General features: G+C 39.6%; 1 protein-coding gene across 1 annotated transcript; it reads left to right on the forward strand.

Moving 5' to 3' along the window:
• Positions 1–2,337: 2,337 nt before the first annotated feature.
• SNAI2 (snail family transcriptional repressor 2) lies at positions 2,338–6,260 on the forward strand. The gene is made up of 3 exons (XM_080646654.1): positions 2,338–2,856; positions 3,617–4,162; positions 5,048–6,260. The coding sequence occupies exons 1-3, from the start codon at positions 2,778–2,780 to the stop codon at positions 5,227–5,229; spliced, it is 807 nt and encodes a 268-aa protein (XP_080502780.1). The 5' UTR covers positions 2,338–2,777; the 3' UTR covers positions 5,230–6,260.
• The last annotated feature ends 13,841 nt before the right edge of the window (positions 6,261–20,101 follow it).

Raw genomic sequence — 20,101 nt, forward strand, 5'->3', positions numbered from 1 at the left:
CCCCTCCTTTTTTCATTTCTCGGTACCCCACATTTAACTGTCAGGAGGCTAGGGGATGAGCCTTCCTTACTGCCTGCCAGCTGCACCCTGTCTGGGCTGAGTACACAGTAACATCTCAGGATAAGCCCCATTTCCTCTCTATTCCAATGACCCTAAGTGTGTCAGCCTAAGACTAATTTTTTGCATTACCTAACCCACTTGGGTTTGTTTGGCCCAAATGAAACATTTAAACCTGGTGTCTTGTTGATGCCTTAGCAAAGATTTTTGCTCCTGGGCAAGAGAGTCTTTTAGTCAGTGGTTAATGCCAACTTTTCCAGATGATTTCCCTCCCCCCCTGCCCACCCCCCAGTTTGTAGGACGAGAACTTTCCACCTTGTCTTAGGAGAGTCCTAGCAGGACGCCTATGAGTGGGGGCTTCACTTCCCTCAGACCATTCTGGTGCCAGTTGCTCTCTGCTGTGTCTGAGCAGAGCACCTGTCTGACTCACGCGATCAGCTCGCAGGCTCTCCCTCTCCTGACAGCAGACCAGACCTCATACAGGGCTGCGTGTGACTAGTTACCACGCAGACCTGTGTAATGACATGCCTCATACACGATCCTGAACACTGTCCGCTCGTCCCAGTGGGTGGGGTACATTTCCTGACTCTGATTTGTGTCTTGTGCTGAGCCTCCCTGGACATGCAGTGGGACACTTGGCTCAGTAACGCATCTGTAATCCAAATTCAGGTTTGCTTCTTTTTTCTAAGTGTAGTGAATCACTGTTAAACATTTTAAATTGATTTTTTAAAAAAAATACACACTTTATTCGGTTTTCTTGTGTTATAACTACCAACAAGTAAATCACAAAATTACACTCACCACCGTGGAGAATAGACTGCTTAGAGTGAGAGAAGGAAGTATTTTCTGTATATGATATCTCTAGCAAAATGTGCCTTTCGCAGGAAATAAGGCGGCGAGGGCAAGGAGGACTCCTACTGCAATAAACCAGGTGCCCAGGTCTGAACAAACCCTTAGAGAAGGTAGCAAGCTCAGAAAACTTGCTCTGAATTCTACTCCAGTTGACAGTTTGTGGAGGAATCTAATGCATATTCATATTTTCCTGTCTCCTACAAATACTGTGGTTTTTTTTAAACATAAAGATTCATCTAAATTCTGTTCTCCAATATTTAAATTAGTGACTGTTGGAAGAACAAAGGGATCATTGAAATAGCTCAGAAAACCTGTGAGCACCCCACCCCCAGCACCCAGGCTGGGTTTCCCATCAAGATGAAGAAGCCAGGCGTTCTGACAATGCCCTTTCCTCTTCAAGTCCTGCTTTCCGCCACTCTTTTCCTTCCACTCTCCCAACACCTGTTAGAAACAAGGTGAAGTGGCCCTATTGCAAATTTGTTTGTTCTTTAATATTGTAAGTAAAAGTTGGGGAGAAAAGTCTGGAATGGACAGAGATGCTTGAAGACACAGTTGACATTTTACTTTTGATTATATTTCAAATGAGCCATTTTTAATATTTTTAGATTTAATACTGTATACAAAATTAAAGTATTTTTATTGGTTACTAGGCTAGCTTCTTCAAACTTGAACCAAGCCGCACTCATAATGGTATCCTTTGTTTAAAAACACAGTCCAGGAAACGAGCAGCTACTCAGATGAATATTGATGGCTTTAAAGAAAATAGCACCCTTTAAAAGCAGATACGTATTGGAAATGAAATAATTGTCTCTAAAGGCCCATTCACATCTTTCCCCCGTGACAGTGACACATGAAGAGATAAAATCTTGTCAAATGCGTTTGTGGGAATTTTTCATGGTTCCTAAGGACAGTTTTCCTATTGTTCCCTGCCCCCACGCCCCTCCAGCCCCGAAGCAGTTTCCCAGTTCTTCCATCAGCAGGTCTTTCATGGGCTGAAGAGCACGTCTCCAGCCGGCACGGCTAACATGGGGGCATGATGACTTCATTTTCCCGAGGAAGTGCAGCCTGTCTCCTGAGCCTCTAAGGCCAGCGGTGCCTTCGCGGCCTCCAGGACCAGCGCCCCGGGAGGCCCGGCCGCTCTGCAGACCCGGGAAGCGCGCCGCGGAGGCGCCCTCCTCACTTCGAGGGACTTTTGTTTCTCGCCTCCACCTTCCTTTTTCAAAAGCCAAGAGTTCATTGCTTTGCTTCGGTACAAGCAAAACCTCTCCAAATGTCACTTCCAAATATAGGCTTTCTTCCCACCAGAGCCGGCCTGGGGCCCTGCAGGCACCCCTCCCAGCCCCGCGAACATGTGGTCCCAGTGCCTTGGTTCTACCTGACATCCGGAAGCCAGGCCCTTTTTTTGTTTTTGGGGTTTTTTTTAGAAATCACAGATCCTAGGACGATCTAGCGCTCCGAGAGCACGAATAACTGGCAGAGCTGAAGGAGTGAAATTACCTCTCTTGAAAATACTTAAGCACTTTTTTTTCCTCTCTCTCCCCACTGAAATCCTGAAGAACAGCCCATTTTGCAGCAGAATAATTTACTCTGACAACAGATTCTTCCTCTGTTCACAGCTGTCCCAGAGGGAGGAGCTGAAACCCGAACCTCCGCGCGGCGATTGGCTCCCGCCGGCAGGAGAGAGGAAAAAACCCACCCGGCCGAAAAAACGGCTCAGTCCCTGCCGGAGCCCGGCGACTTCGGCGGCGCGCGCCCTCCCTCCGCGCACCTGAGCGGCCGAGCCCCGCCGGCCGCGATGCTCTAGGGACCGGCCGCGTCCTCCCGCCGGACCGTTATCCGCGCCGGCGCCCGCCAGACCCGCCGGCAAGATGCCGCGCTCTTTCCTGGTCAAGAAGCATTTCAACGCCTCCAAAAAGCCAAACTACAGCGAACTGGACACACACACAGGTAAAAAAATAATAATAATGAAAAGGAAGGAAGGGAGGGAGGCAAGGAAGGAAGAAGGGAGGGAGGGAGAGAAATTAAAGAAATTATACCTATATACATCTAAAATATATAAATAGTTGTTACAACTCAAATACTATTACAAAAGAACTAAATACTAGATTGTTTTCCTTTTAAGTCGTGTCCTAAAACAGAGTTCCGATTATTTTGATCATTCAGGATAAATTTTAATTGAAAACTTTTAAAACGTTTAACTGACAAGGAAAACTTCATTCAACTCTTTGCAGCTTCGTTTTCTGAAGCCTGTGCGTACATGCATAATGAATATATGCAAGATGAGTAACACAATACGTAGCTGTTGAAGTATTGCTTTTTTTCATGTAATAAGGCGCCTTCCCTTTAGAAAGCAGCTCGGTTTACACACATCTTTGTACCTAGAGTCATAAGCCGCAAGTAACGCACACACAAAATGAAAAATAACTTTCATGTAAATTTAAAAGTAAAATCTAAGTGTTCCCTTCTTCCCGGGGACGGCGAAGGCACTGGCCTGCTTGCCCCTCACTCACTGGGCGCTGGCCTGGCTCCTGTCACCCTCTGCGCAGGAGGCAGAGCTGTGCATGCAGCACAGTAACTACCACGTAGCAGCCAGGGTGGAGTCAAATGAAATCTTCGTGATAGAGCACCGTGCGTGTTGCCAAGTAGCTTGTCGGTGTATGGTTAATGCTTTACCTTAATCTCCTCTTCTTTCCATTTCTTTCCCTAGTGATTATTTCCCCGTATCTCTATGAGAGTTACCCCATGCCTGTCATACCACAACCAGAGATCCTCAGCTCCGGAGCCTACAGCCCCATCACCATGTGGACTACGGCAGCTCCATTCCACGCCCCGCTACCCAGTGGCCTCTCTTCTCTTTCTGGATATGCCTCATCCTTGGGTCGAGTGAGTCCCCCTTCTCCATCTGACACCTCATCCAAGGACCACAGTGGCTCAGAAAGCCCCATTAGTGATGAAGAGGAAAGACTGCAGTCCAAGCTTTCAGACCCCCATGCCATTGAAGCTGAAAAGTTTCAGTGCAATTTATGCAATAAGACCTATTCAACTTTCTCTGGGCTGGCCAAGCATAAGCAGTTGCACTGTGATGCCCAGTCTAGGAAATCTTTCAGCTGTAAATACTGTGACAAGGAATATGTGAGCCTGGGCGCCCTTAAGATGCACATTCGGACCCACACCTTACCTTGTGTCTGCAAGATCTGTGGCAAGGCGTTTTCCAGGCCCTGGTTACTCCAAGGACACATTCGAACTCACACTGGTAAGAGAAAACGTAGACAGGAACGTTGCTCTCTAACAGACTGGAGCTCTGGGTTGGCATTGGGGTTTGCATTGAGTAGTGACACGGTGCTTTTAATGATGGATGATCATTTATAGCTACTTCCTGATGACTCAAAAAGTCCTGGAGCACACACTGCTTCGTTTCTCTTTTAACAGCCTCTGCTCCAGAGACTGCAAACAGGTTTGAGACTTTGAAAGTAGATTCAGAAGGTTTGGTCTCAAAGATCAGTTAGAAAATCAGGAAAGAGGTACTTGAATGTTTGTTCTGTGAAACAGTTTCCAATAATCAGCAAATATAAATGTTGCTATCTCAAAGTATTTGATAGATAGATGGTTTTCCTCCTATAGGTTTCCGTTAGTCATCTTTTTTGCTGTAATATATATCACCCTATAGCAAGTTGCAGTAATTAGAACTGAATTTGCTTTCAGTTGCTTTGTTTTTTGCTGCTGATTTTTTTTTATTCCTAGCACATTCTGCAGGGAGTCAAGGCATTTATCCAGACTTAGTCATAATACAGAAAGAGGGAAAAGGGGAGCTATTGGGAAATGTTGGGAGGAGCTAAACATTAGCTTCACCTGCTGAAGCAGAAAGTTTTAATTAGTGAAAGTCCTAAAAATACATGAGTTATTTCTACATACTGGCAGCAGCAACAAGATGCTTAATGTGATTTTTTTAATGCAACATTCAGATTTATCTTAAAGAGTTAATATTAAAATAAGTATGTATTATGGGGAATTTTAATCAAGTTTTGCTGCTTCTCATTCTTTTGGCAAAATGTGATTATTCGTGAACGTTATCTGTCTTTACGTTTCCTCTAAAAACACTGACTGTCTTTCTTTCCCCCCCACTCCACCTCCACCCCAGGGGAGAAGCCTTTTTCTTGTCCTCACTGCAACAGAGCATTTGCAGACAGATCAAATCTGAGGGCTCATCTGCAGACCCACTCTGATGTAAAGAAATACCAGTGCAAAAACTGCTCCAAAACCTTCTCCAGAATGTCTCTTCTGCACAAACATGAGGAATCTGGCTGCTGTGTAGCACACTGAGTGACGCAATCAATGTTTACTCGAACAGAACGCATTTCTTCACTCCGACCAAATGATAAAGGAAAGTCCAAAGGCATTTTCTCTTGTGCATATCGACCAAATAATATGTATAGACACACACACACACACACACACACACACACACACACACACACACACACTAAAAGCTGCAAGAGCATGGAATCCATGTGTTTAAAGTTAATCCTTTCCATGTGAAGTTTAAAAGGACTATATATTTACTGACAGCTAGATAGAATAAAAGACAAGGATCTTTCTCTTCAAAGGTGAAGCAAAAAGCACATTGTATCTTTTCTTACTAAGAAAGAATGCAAAGATTTACATTGCTGCCAAATCATTTCAACGGAAAAGAACAGTATTGTTTTGTAATAGAGTTTGTAATAGAATTTCTTATAGGAAGAGAATCTGCCAGACACTATCTCAGGTGCCTTATAAACTATTCCAAGTTTACTTCATGACATGTCTAATGTCTGGTTACCGTTGTTGAACTAAAGCTTTTTCTGATCGCCTGTAATGCTTTAAACTGTCTTTTTAGGGGAGAGAGGAGGAAAGAGAACAGGAACAGAACACGGGAGACTGTATTAAAGTGTTTCTGCTTTTGTCGTGGTGTTTGTTTTGCCAACAAACAGTGTGTGCCTTGGGGAGGAGGGCAAGACCAGCTTTGAACATTCCTGGTGCATGCTCCATGTCTTACTTTTAAGATAATTTTTAATGATTTTCTAAAATTAATTAAAGATGGGAATAAGTGCAAGAAAGGATTCTTAGAAACTCAGTAATGTACTTAAACTATTTTAAATGCATACAACAAATGCAATCTATACAACACCCTTTCCAAGTGCCTTAATTGTATAGTTGCTGAGTTAATGTAAATTTGTGTTTATTTTTATATGATTGAATGAATTTTGTATGAAAATAAGATGTTTTCTATAGCTAATGTTGAGACTTGTGAAATTATGTCTCTTTTTTAAAAAACAATTTTCAAGGTCCTTTTTTACAATAAACATTTTTGATTTAAAATCTAATGTTTGTATACTATTTTCAGGGACTTTACTTACTTCATGATTAGTACCAAACTGCTACACAAAGAACTGTTTCTTTTGTTAATAGAAAAAGTGAAGTGTTTTTTTGTGTGAATATTAAGTGATATTTTACATGTTCGCTTATAATAAAATGCCAAGACTTTTTCTTTACTCTTAAGGTAACCATTAGAAAGACATCATCATGATGGTAGCTGTTAATAGAGCCTTTTAAAAAATAGAACACTTTATGAATGCTAAAAATATTTACATAATTGATAGTCAAGAATATTTTTAAGACTTTATTTATGATGACTTTATTATGTTTGCTTTATGAAATCAAATTATAAACTTTATCATATTAACCACTGAAATAGTTTATGATTTTTAAAAGAAATATTATTTATGAGATACCAGAGGAAAAATAAGAAATCTGCATGGAAAGAACAGGAAAAAATGGATTTATCACAAATCACACCAGTTGGAAAAGTAGATCATGCAAAAAAAACCCCCCACAAAAACAAAGAAGAAACCCCACATCTAGTAACATAAAATATGTAATAGGTTTTATGGGAGTAGTCCTACATAGTAGAAACTTAAGGTTTCCCTTATGGTATTTTGATCCAAACACAATATGGACTTGATAAAATAGAGCATGACCATCACTCCATATACAAGCACATGCCTTCCAAATTCATGTGTACTAACTCATGTAAAGATGCCAACCGTCACAGTCACTTTAACAGTCACCACACTCCGTATTTGAATTCAAACTTTTGACCCTTTATAAGATGATTCTTGCTGCTATAATTCTCTCTGGTATGCTCAGAACTTGCAGACTTATTTTTTCTTGTAATGTCCAAATAAAAGATAAAATTAGTATCTCAAAGATATCAGTTACAGGCCATTAACAAGAGACCTAAAATGCCAAACTATTCCCTTAATGTTCATACCCATTCTATTGTATATTACATTTAAATATTTAGTCAATATATTAAAGGGGTGTGCATTTGACTAAAGCCCTTCAATTTAATATTTGACTTTTATTGTTTTTATATCTCAGAACATATATCACAAAGGTAACATTATTTAGAACAGCAATTTATAAATGTAAAATAAATGGCTGATAGCTTGACTGGGGCATTCTAAAGTCATCAAAATACCACTTTAGTTAGTGTATTTGGTGTAGAAACGATTGCTTGAAAGTATCCAGGCCAGCTAATGTGTATAAATAGCTCTTGCTATTATTGTTAATCCTCACACAAGGATATTTTTTCCATTAATTTTTAGAGAGAGTGGAAGGGTGTGGAAGAGACAGAGAGAGAACCCTCAATGAGAGGGAGACACACCAATTGGTTGCCTCCCACACCCAACCCAACTGGGTCCAGGAATCGAGCTACAACCAAGGTACATGCCCTTGACTGGAACTGAACCCAAGACCCTTCAGCCTGCAGGCTGATGCTCTGACCACTGAGCAAAACTGGCTAGGGTATGTGTAAAAATATCTTATACGATAGTCCAGGTATATCTGATTGGCTATACCAGGAACCACATCTACACGTTTCCTTCCCTTATTTGTAGCTCTATAAGAAAGTGGTTTCTTGGTGTCCAAACAAATAATATTCTAAAAGGAAAAGTCTGTTTATTGGTATAATTTTTTAGTGAAGAATTAGTGGTAATATTTTTTGCATTGTATTTCAACTTTGTCCTCATCATTGTATCTTCATTCTTGGTTCAAATATTTTACTGTCATTAAGGTAACACTAGTCTGAATTACTATACATAAGATATTAAGATGTTTTATACATTCAGTAATTTTTTGGAATTTTTAGCATTTTACCAGCGTCTTTGACTAGATGTCTGCTCTCCTACCACACATAAGACCTGGCTCAAATATTAGTTCCTTTGAAACACTTTTCCAAATTTGCTTTTTTTGAAAGCTTTATGTCATTCATAATATAGTACTTACCTCACTATATAGCAAGAACTTGTTGATATTTTTCTTTTTCAGTAGAAGAGCATCCTTAAATCATAAATTCCTAGTCCCAAGCACATCCTCTGAAACACAGACATGAACAAATTGTTATTGATTGGATAAATAGATGAGATAATAGAAATTGATGAAAAATAGTTTGCAGATCTAAAATAAATTCAACACACCTCCCTTTATTGCAAAGACTTCCTAATTTTTGAGAGATCTTCCAAGCAAATTAACTGCTAGATCGCCTAATGCCCTGCCAGCAGATGAGATGCTCCATATCGTGCACACGGACCAGGCTTGATAGACCCTCTGAAAGCCTGAGTTTGGAAAACTACAGATTTTAATAATAGGTGCATATGCTAATAAGCAATCTCCATATCCTTTATTTGTTTCATATAATATGAGAAAGTGTGGTATGGTAGGAAGAGCACCAGCTTTTAAATTCAACATATGTGTTATTGGCTTTATGCCCTAGTGCAACTTAGCTTAACCTATTGGTGTCTCAGTTTCCTAAAGTATAAATTAGGAACAAACTATTATTATTGTAATTCAGTACTGATCAGCCCCTTGCACTTGTAGGCCTTGCAGATAGATCATAGTATCAAATACCCAATGTTATTATTACATGTTTAATATGTACCTGTTTTTGTACTAGAAAACTACATGTGTTATCTTCGATGGTAACCATTTCTCTATGAAAAATGTTACAGATATAGTTTTACAGATAAGGATATTAAACTCAGAGAGGTTGGATAACGAAACCAAGGTAATGAAGTCAGTAAATTGCAAAATGGAAATTCAAACCCAGAAATGAAGAGACTGCTGAGCTACTCTCAGTACACTGACTTACATTTTGTAAGTATGTAATAGTGATTTGTTGAAAAGGATGGTGATAATGTGCCCTGAAAATTAAATAACTTAAGGGTGTATTTAGAAACTTTCTTAATTCGGGAATTTTACAGTAACATATAACTCCCTCAGAGCCATTTCCCAATTTCTTTCTAGAAATCCTGTTGGCTCTGTTGCCTCCAGTATTGGCCCTGTAAGAAAGGACACTTTCTTAAGCAGCTTCCCTGAGTTCTCCTGGAGCATGTGGGCCATTTCCTCTGGTCTGTTCTCAGTGGAGACGAAGAGCAGCTGGTCTCCATCCTCTGTACATTAACGCTTCCTCTTCTGAAGGCCACTGCTACTCCCTCGCACACCCACACTTTTCACCCAGGCTTTTATCTTTCTGGACTAAAAAGTCTTCCAAGCTAAACAGTCATTTCTTTCACCACTAAAATGTGGACACTCTGGTGTAATGAGGCAATTATAATTTTGAAAAGTCATAGGCTTCTCTGGCTAAGATCCACACACAAGAAATGGTCCCCGTGCGACATGGGAAAGATTCTGAGCAAAATTAATTTGAGAATTGAGTGTTCTGTCATCTAGGGAAGCAACAGTTCTCAAATAAGGTGACTTTCTATCATTCTTGTGTTCTCATGAGAGGCAGATGAGGAACAAAAGTTTTCCCTTTACCTGAGATAGACACATATGGAGGGGGGAAAAAAGACACACCGTTCCTTTAATTTGCAGTGGTAAATATGTATAAATGTGACCCCAGGAGTAAATCTATGGCTAAAGTTAAATTTAGCCCCTCAGCCCTCCAGGAAGTAATAATTACTTTGTGGAAGGCTTGCATGTAAAAAAGCAACAAGCATGGCAACTTTTCCGTTGTGGCACTTGGCCAGACCCCCAAACAATTGGAGATTAGCAGAGGAAATGGCCGCATATCCATGTCCACAAACTGCAAAGGGGCTGGTGAGGTATTTATAGCAGTGAGTGGGAGAGCTGCTGTGAATCAAGACGGGTGTGTTTATATAGTTTGCACACTCGCTCATTTAATTAAGCTCGTCTGGTTATAATGGTCAGTGGAATCTGTTCAGCCAGCTTCTCTGGAAATCTGTAGAGGGCATTGGGAAGCCCTTCGAACATCACTAAGCAATGTTCCTAGACAATGGCCAGGGAAATGGGCCTGTCATTCACCCATGTCAGTGGTTAAGATGGTAGAGAAGGATGGTAGAGAGTTCTGCTGAAGTGTATTCTGGGGCTGGGATTTACTCCTCCCCAAGTAAGCACCCTGGTTGTTATATTTCCTCTACTACATAGTTAAGAGGTAGTGATAGTTGATGCTGAGGAATGGGAAGGAAAGATTCAGAGTGAATAAAATAGTGATACAGTCTCTTAACAAAGAAAATGAATGGGAATTATATTTCTTAGGAGTTCCAACTTCTGCCTACATATCCAGCACATGTATAGAGGTTTAAAATTTTCCTGTGTTCCGTTAATGCTCTTATTTAGATTTGGCAGAGCAGACAGTAAAAAAGGCTGTCACCTTCAGCCATGTGCAATCGCTTTGAGCTATAGGCTCTGAGGTCCTGTGACAGTGCTGTGCTTGTCAAATCTCAGTGTGTAAAGTGTCACCTGTGGGTCTCCTGGACATCTCAGTTTGGTTGGACCGGGGCGAGGCCCGAGAGTCTGCAACTCTAGGTAGCTCACAGGCGATGTCCGCGCTGCTGATCCTTATACCTTACTCCCAGTAGCCAAGCTTTAACCTTACATTCAGCTCCTAGCCCCAGGCCTCTTTTCCACAATGTCAGAATAAGAAGCAGGATAGCAGCACCGGGTTCACCAGCAGGTGGGGTCTGGAATATTTCCGCACTCCAGGTGTGCCCGTGTTGAGGGCAGGGGCGGTGAGATTTCCACCAAAGCCAGTTTATTCCTGCCCCCCCCCCCCCCGGCATCTCTGCTCCCCCACAAGTCACACAGTTCTACATAATAACATGACCTGCCTCTGCTTTGATTTTCAGATTTCCATTGGAATGTCCTGTGTGTGTATCTAGTCTTGCCAGTCCTCATGCACATGCTTAGGGCCCAGAAGCACATACTGGCTCTTTTTAGTCTACTCACACCACGGAGACTGGAACTTGCTCTTTTCAGAGAACCTTCTAAATGTGATTTCTCTCCAAGCTGAAAGGACTACCCACATTGATGAACTGAGGGGAGTCATGCTGACAGGCCTCTGGCTCCATCAGCTGGTCATCCCTCAGGATCTGGTGGCTTCCATTGATGGTGTCAGGTAAATTCCTACCTGAATAGCTCATGGGCTTCTTCCAATCATATTCATGGCCACCTTGCATAAGCAAGATGCTTAGGCTCTTCCTGCTCTACTATCTTTTAAATATATTTGACATTTTGTCAAGTGTACTTTATTTGATGTATTTATTCTCCGATTCTCTGCTTACTTTTACTCATATCATTTCAATTTAATAAATTATTATTTATTAACATTCATGTAAAATTGAAAATAGGCATTCTTAGGGAAAATTATTATCTCAGAATTGATGACAAGCAACTCTTCCATCTCTTTTAAATATTTTTATTTCATAATATCGAAACTTATCCAAAACATAATAAAAAGATAATAGATAATTAAATTGAATATCATTTTACTTCAAAAATGTATTATTGAATAAGTTTATATAGCAAAGGACTGCCCTATTTCTTATATTACAGAACAATTTGGCAAACATTATTTTTAAAAGTATTTTTATTGATTTTTAAAGAAAGAGGAAGGGAGAGGGAGAGAGAGAAAGATCAGTGTGAGAATGAAACATTGATCAGCTGCCTCCTGCATGCCCCCCACTGAGGATCAAGCCCACAACCTGGCATGTGCCTAGCCAAACCTTTTGGTGCACAGGATGACGCCCTGCCAACTTTAGGCGCACTGGCAGGGCAGGTTTCACATTACTAACCACACACTGACACGTGGTATTCTCAGGTACAGTGAGCTTATTTTAAAACCATGTTTGTTACAATGAAAAGGAGCACACAACAATCTAAAATCTTGAGGGACAATGAAAGCAGTCCTAAGAGGGAAATTTATATCATTACAAGCTTACCTCAAGAAACAAGAAAAATATCAAATAAACAAGCTAACCTTAAACTTAAAGGAACTAGAAAACACACACAAACAAAGCCCAAAGTGAGTAGAAGAAAGGAAATAATAAAAACCAGAGCAGAAATTAGTAGAGGCTAAAAAACAATACAAAAGATCAATGAAACCAAGGGCTGGTTCTTTGAAAACATAAACAAGATTGATAAACTTTTAACCAGATCCATCAAGAAAAAAGGGAGGACCAAATAAATAAAATGAGAAATGAAAGAGGAGAAGGAAGAACTGACACCAAAGAAATATAAAAGCTTATAACAAAATATTACAAACAATAATATGTCAACAAAGTGGACATTCTGGAAGAAATTGATACATTCCTAGAAATATACAATCTTTCAAAACTGTTTCAAGAGAAACAAAATATGAACAGACCAATTACAACTAATGAAATTGAGGCAGTAATAAAAAAAACTTCCAACAAACAAAATTTGTGAACGGGATGGCATCAAAATTTGTGAACGGGATCGGCTGCCTCCTGCACGCCCCTACTGGAGATCGAGCCTGCAACCTGGGCATGTGCCCTTGACCAGAATCAAACCTGGGACCCTTCAGTGCACAGTCTGACGCTCTATCCACTGAGCCAAACCAGCTAGGGCATCAGTTGCATTTTTATATGCCAATAACGAACTATCAGAAAGAGAAACTTAAGAAAACTAAACCATTTAAAATTGCATCAAATTATAAATAAAACACCTAGGAATAAATTTAACCAAGGAGGTGAAAGACCTACACTTGGGAAATGATAAGATACTGAAAAATGAACTTGAAGTACATAAAATAAATGGACGCATATACCATGCTCATGGATAGGAAGAATTAACATTGTTAAAATGTTCATGCTACCCAAAGCAATCTATAAATTCAACGCAATTCTTATCAAAATACCAATGGTGTGTTTCACAGAACTTTAATAAATAATCCAAACATTTATATGGAACCACAAATGACTTCAAATAGCCACAGCAATCTTGAGAAAAAAGAACAGAGTTGGAGGAATGATGCTACCTAATAGCAAACTATACCACAAGGCCACAGTAATCAAAGTAGCCTCATACTGGCATAAGAACAGACATATAGGTCAATGGAAAAGAACAGGGAGTCCACAAATAAACCTACACTATGGTCAATTAATATTTGACAAAAGCCAAAAACATCAAATGGGGTAATGACAGTCTCTTGAATAAATGGTACTGGGAAAATTGGACACATACATGGAATAAAATGAAGCTAGACCACCTCCTTACACAATATGTAAGAATAAACTAAGAATGGATTAAAGAGTTAAATATAAGTCTGGATACATAAAAACCCTGGGAGAAAATATAGGCAGTAAAATCTCAGACATTTCTCTTAGTAATATATTTTTCTGATGTATCTCCTCAGGCAAGGAAAACAAAAGAAAAACATACAAACAAATAGGACTACATCAAACTAAAAATATTTTTCACAGCAAAGGAAACTATCAAGAAAATGAAAAGTCAACCCACCGAATGGGAGAACATATTTGCCAATAATACATTTGATAAGTGGTTAATATCCAACATTTATAAAGAACTTACACTACTCAAAACAAACAAACAAACAAACAAAAACACCACAAACAAAACCAAAACCAGACAATAGGGGGGTGAGAGCATGTACTGGGGGGTGGAGGTGGCTTGAGAGAGGTCAATGGGGAAAAAAGGAGACATAAGTAATACTATATGTAATACTTTAAACAATAAGGAATTAAAAAAATTTTAAATCCTCTGAACCTCTAATAAAGATAGGCATTAAAAATTTTTTAAAAAGCCCTACCCAGTTTGGCTCAGTGGATAGAGCATCAGCATGTGAACTGAAGGGTCCCAGGTTTGATTCCGGTCAAGGGCATGTACCTCGGTTGTGGGCACATCCCCAGTGGGGAGTGTGCAGGAGGCAGCTGATCGATGTTTCTCTCTCATCGATGTTTCTAACTCTATCCCTCTCCCTTTCTCTCTGTTAAAAAAATCAATAAAATATATTAAAAATTTTAAAAAAAAATTGGGCAAAGGACTTGAATAGAAAGTTCTCCAAACAGGGTATTCAGATGGCCAATAGACATATGAAAAGATGCTCAATGTCACTAATTAGAGAAATGCAAATTAAAACCACAATTACATATCACCTCACACCTGTTAGAATGGCTTTCTCTCTCTATATATAAAAGCCTAAGCAACTGAACAACCAGTTGAACAGTCGCTATGACACACACTGACCACCAAGGGGCAGATGCTCAATGCAGGAGCTGCCCCCTGCCAGTCAGTGCACTCCCACAGCCAACCTCTTGCGGCCAGCCAACCTCCCGCAGTCCTTCCCCCTGGCCAGCCCCCATTGGCCCCAATTGCTGGCCAGGCTGAGGGACCCCACCCATGCACAAATTCGTGTATTGGGCCTCCAGTCATCAATAAATCAACAATCAGCAAGTGTTGGCAAGGATATGGAAAATAGAGAACCCTGATACACTGTTGGTGGGAAAGTAGACCAGTGCTGCCACTATGGAAAACTGGAGTTTTTTCAAAAACTTAAAAATGGAACTGCCTTATAACCTAGTGATTCCACTTTTGAGAATATATCTGAAAAAAACAAAATACTAATTTGAAAGAATATTTGCATTCCTATGTTCATTGCAGCATTATTTCCAATACCCAAGCTATGGAAGCAATCCAAGTACCCCTCAATAGATGGGTGGATAAAAAAGCCATGGTACATAGTATATAAAATGTAATACTACTCAGCCATAAAAAAAGAACAAAATCTTACCATTTACAACAGCATGGATGGAACTAGAGGGTTTTATGCTGAGTGAAATAAGTCAGTCAGAGAGAGACAAATACCATATAATTGATCTCACTTATATATAGAGTCTAAAGAACAATATAAATGAACAAACAAAACAGAAATAGACTCATAGATACAGACAACATACTAATGGTTGCCAGAGGGAAGGAGATTTTGGGGGTTGGTTGAAAAAGGTGATAGGATTGAGAAGTACAGGGTGGTAGTTACAAAATAGTCATGGGATATAAAGTACAGCCTAGGGCATATAGTCAATAATATTATAATAACTATGTATGATGCCAGTTGGCTACTGGAAATATCAGGGGGACACTTTGTAAAGTATAAAATTGTTTAACCACTGTGATGTACACCTGAAACTAATAAAAAATAATAATATAAAGTGTAACTGAAAAAAAATAAATCAGAAAATTAAAATAAATAAATAAAACCATGTTTCTTACAACAAAATATAATGGAGATCACCACATCCAATGCCCACAAAATCTAAATGAAGTAAAGGTTTGAATTATAAGGTAATTCAGCAGGAATTTACTAAAGAAATAGGCAAGAAATAATGTAAGGTCTTTGGGGGCAATAAAGTACAAAATGACCTAAACCATCACTTTAGCATCTGTTTCTATGTGTTAATATTAGACGAGTGTGGACTTCCTTTTCAATGCTGCCCTCGATCAGTTCCAATTCACCCAAGCTTCCTTAATCCGATGCTCTATTTGGACATGGTATCCAATATTCTGGATCTTTATTAGGAGGACTATCCCACGTGGGAGCAGAGAAGAGCATGGCTGGACTAGAGGCAGCCGAAGCAGTGAGAGCACCGACAGCATCTGCTTGGCCGCGGAGCCGCGGGTTTCTGCCCTCTTCCTGCCGGAGCTTGTCCAACGTGTGCTTTGGGGTTGCACCTATGCCCTGGTTATAAGCATCAGTTATAGGTCTTTATGGATAGAGCCAGTCTTCTAATACAGGCCTGAAACTCACTTCTGGTCCCTCACTGAAGCAGGAGTGACTAATGGTCCCCTTCTCCATCTCCTGCAGCAGGGATGAGGAGAATGCCCTGCATCTGCCCTAGCCCAGTGGGAACTGAAGCCTCTTCCAGCCTCCCCCAGTTCTGAAGACAAGCAGAAATAGAGAAGCCGAGCCTGTCCCTCCCCAGGTCTAGGGATCAGGTGGATGAAAGCAACCTTATTGCCAGCAGCGAGCAGGAGAAGGCCACCAGTGAGGGGGAAAAGAACCAACAACGTGCATGAACAGCATTGCGTCAGTGGCTCTCAACCTTCAGGGAGCATCAGATTCAGAGGGAGGGTTCAAACACCAATTGCTGGGTCCAACCCCCAGAGTTTCTGAATTGGAAGGTTGTAGTGGACCTAAGAAATTACATTTCTAACATCTCCCAGGTGAGGCAGACACAGCTTGTCTGGAGACAGGGTAACAGCGATGGGAGGTTGGGTAGGGGCCCCAGACTCTGCTGTCCTTGTTAATCATGTGCTGTAAACCACATGTTTAGAACCCCTTCACTTTCTCTTTGTTCTTCATTGTACACTACTATTTTCCAGGCAATTCCTGCATCAGGCACTCAGTGGGAAGAAGTATTGAATAAAGATCTCTTGGTAAAAAAAAATTTTAAAAAGCACAAACATTTAAAAAAAATAGTTTGCAGTACAAGGACTTTGACAGAGTTTGAAATTAAGCTGAAATGTACTGTAAATATAGAGGGGTAAGTGGTGGGGATTTAGCACAATAAAAGTCTATCTTACAGAATGAAAGAAAAAGGAATTATAGCTTCCAGAGTGATAATGATTTCTTTATAAAATTAAAATGGGTGAGAATCCAGGCTTCTTTTCCCCATAATTTAAAATCATTTTCTTGAGTTTATAAGCTAAAATGAATGAACTGGTTTGCTGTGATTGGACTTTAACTGGTAGGATGGACACTGATCAGCTACAGATTTTCGTTCATGAACCTCGCCAGACAAATCCCTCTTGGATTCTGCGTTTTAAATCAAAAGATGTAAAAGGATCTTTTGTGTTACTACTTTCCTGAGGCAGTAAAAAGGCAATAATAAAGAATTAGAAGAAAAGACGATTCTAAAACGTAACTTTCAGATTTTTACAATTTAGGAAAATCTTGTCAGCTCCAGGGCTGAGCCGCTGCCAGTAGGTGCTGGCTAGACCCAAGGCCAGGCCTGGCCTCTTCAGGATGCCAGCTCCCTCCTCTGCTCTTGCCAACCATGAAACAGCCCAGGTAATTTTCCACGGAGGTGTCCTAATTGATTTTAAAGGCAACCACTTTTTTTTTTTCAGTTTGAAATGGGGCTTCATTTTCACTTGTCCTAAGAAATTGCGGGTAGGCCATTTGAAGTAATGATGGGCAATAAAAACCATCTACGGAACTAATTAAAAACAAACGAACTATTCAATGTAGTCACATGCTAATCCAAGCCACCCGGGTCCTGTGGTATCAGCACAGAGTGTAACAGGAGGAAGAGAAGGGCTCTGCCATCACACTGGCCAGGACCCAAGCTGCCGTTTTACCACCTGGGATCACGGTGGTGAGCGTCCTCAGTCTCCTCACCCACACAGTGGAGAATCCGTGGGTGAAGATAAAGACATTGCATGAATCTATGACAAGCTCTTGCCTCAGTGTCACACAGTGGAGCTCAACCTATATTTTTTTCTTACAGCTGAAACTGGTTTTCAATCGAAACATTATTCTATTTACTAGAAAGAGGCATTCCTCCTTTCTCCATAGGTCTTTCTCACCTACTTGTCACTATTTAACATAAAATCAGCTAAGATGCATATGAACACAGAGTTAATCGGTTACCTTAATGGATTAAAGTATATGGAGAGTAGGCCCGTAAGTTTCACCGTCTCTTCAAGGATAGTTAAAAAGGCTAAAAAAGTTAGAATGATGTTCCTCAGATTTACAAACCACTGAAATATACAAAAAGCCCTCCAGCGTCCAATGAGTTTGGACAGCCTTGTGACATATTTCACCTTCTATATAATGTATTTATATAACCTGCAAGATTATATGAAAGCATATATTACTTCTGAAAGGAGTATTTAAAAAAATAAAAAAACAGAGCACTTTGTGTATCTCCCACTTTATGCCCAAAGTTTGAGTCATACTGTCGTGTTCTTTCCCTATGTACTGGTTATGTGAGTCTATGTCAAAGATAAAATAATTTAAAAAACGAAGTAATTTCATTTCATTAGGAAGATTAAAATGATATGCAGATGAAAAGTATTGTGAAGCAGAGTTGAAAGAGAAAATTAGAAATAGGTTTTTCACTTACATTTTTTTATAAACACAATTGCCATTGACACCCATGCAATGCATTCTGCCTGTCAAAACTCTCACCACTGCCTGGATACTAACACAGGCAATACGTTACCAGGACAGATCAACCCTTTTGTTGAAAGTGAAGTAAGTGCACTGATAAATGCCTCCATGGGTCCTTCACAACAACCATAGAATCATTATTTATTTAGGTGCCCGAAAAGCCAAGCCCAGAGAAGGAGAAGGCTTAGGTAGTGGGGCTGGCCTCGCCTGCCGCTATGAGGTACTTGCTTTCCTGAGGAAGAATTATATGCCACCAATACACCACGTGATTTACTCTAAACTTCTCCCAAGTCACCCATACACTTCAAAACCAGAACATTTAAGGTGATTTAAAATCAAAAGGTCACAATTAAGACCTTTTAAGATACAATGATAGACTTTGTTTTTCATAAGCATATTCTTAATTCCTATATGAATTACAGCACTTACAATTCTAAATTAGTAATTTTTAATCTAGGAAGTTGAAAAATATAAGTTCTAAAGCAAAATAAAGTATTTTCTGAAATACTATTTAATATTCAAATAGACTATAGATAGTTTTCAGGTTGAACAACCTGAGTGGAAGCTGAGTTTGGAAGCTGGTGTTTTATTGGTGTTCTGAGTATATAGTTTTTATTATGAAAGTTCTTTACCACCTGTGTGAATGACTCAACCACACAGATGTCACAACTCTCCAAAGAAAGAAAAGTAATCAAATTTGTTTTTAAACCAAGACAACTCTCTAATGCCTTTAAATTAACTCAACTTAAAATAAGAAATTAAAGATACACTAAAACTAAAATAAAAATCTTTAAAAAAGTGAGCTGAATATTGACAGAAAACCCACTGAAAGTTTGACATCCAATAACCCTCAATGTCCTCCTTGGCTCTTTCCTACAAGTTAACTCGGTTCATTCAGTGAAGTAACAAAGTACCCATCCTTATCATTTACAAAAAGGAAGAGAAACATGTGACTAGTACTTAATCAGGTACCTTGTTTTACTCTTTCCCATATCAAGTAAAAATATAAAAAGAAAAAATTAAGCAATCATTGGGTTTTTAGATTTAGATTAACCACTGCTCAACATTATCAACCACGGATCCCACCAAATGGAGTGGGATTCAAACCCCAACTTAACTCAGATAACTCATCTATGGAGATCATCAGATAAAAAAGAAAACTCAGTAAATCATATCAAAATTTTAATATTTTTATTGGCCAAAAGAGCTTTTTAATATCTAGTAATCACAAAATTATATTTTGTCAAGTAATAAGTAAACACTCAGAAGACTACAAAGTTGTTAAGATCTGATATTTCTGTATAATTCATTTCCTATCATAAAAAAATATTTTGCCTTAGCCGGTTTGGCTCAGTGGATAGAGCGTCAGCTGTGGACTGAAGGGTCCCGAGTTCGATTTTGGTCAAGGGCACATGCCTGCGTTGTGGGCTCGATCCCCAGTAGGGGGCGTGCAGGAGTCAGCTGATCGATGATTCTCATCATTGATGTTTCTATTTCTCTCTCCCTCTCCCATCCTCTCTGAGATCAATAAAAATATATTTAAAATGATCTTTTTCCTACATATATGTAAGAAAAATCCAGGAACTTGACTTTCGTTACCACAAAAACAGCATGGCCAATTTATTAGCAGTATTGAATAATAATAATAATTTATTAGTCATATTGCTAGGCCACCCAAAGACCAGCACATGGAGAAAGGATGAG

The sequence above is a fragment of the Plecotus auritus genome (assembly GCF_963455305.1).
Source record: "Plecotus auritus genome assembly, chromosome: 11".
NCBI classification, from domain to species: Eukaryota; Metazoa; Chordata; class Mammalia; order Chiroptera; family Vespertilionidae; genus Plecotus; species Plecotus auritus.

What these genes read in the sequence shown, in the direction of transcription:
- SNAI2 (XM_080646654.1), top strand. Translation starts at nt 2,778, where the DNA reads ATGCCGCGCTCTTTCCTGGTCAAGAAGCATTTCAACGCCTCCAAAAAG. An exon ending in CGAACTGGACACACACACAG is followed by an intron (nt 2,857 to 3,616) that starts GTAAAAAAATAA and finishes TTCTTTCCCTAG; the next exon opens with TGATTATTTCCCCGTATCTC. An exon ending in ACACATTCGAACTCACACTG is followed by an intron (nt 4,163 to 5,047) that starts GTAAGAGAAAAC and finishes CCTCCACCCCAG; the next exon opens with GGGAGAAGCCTTTTTCTTGT.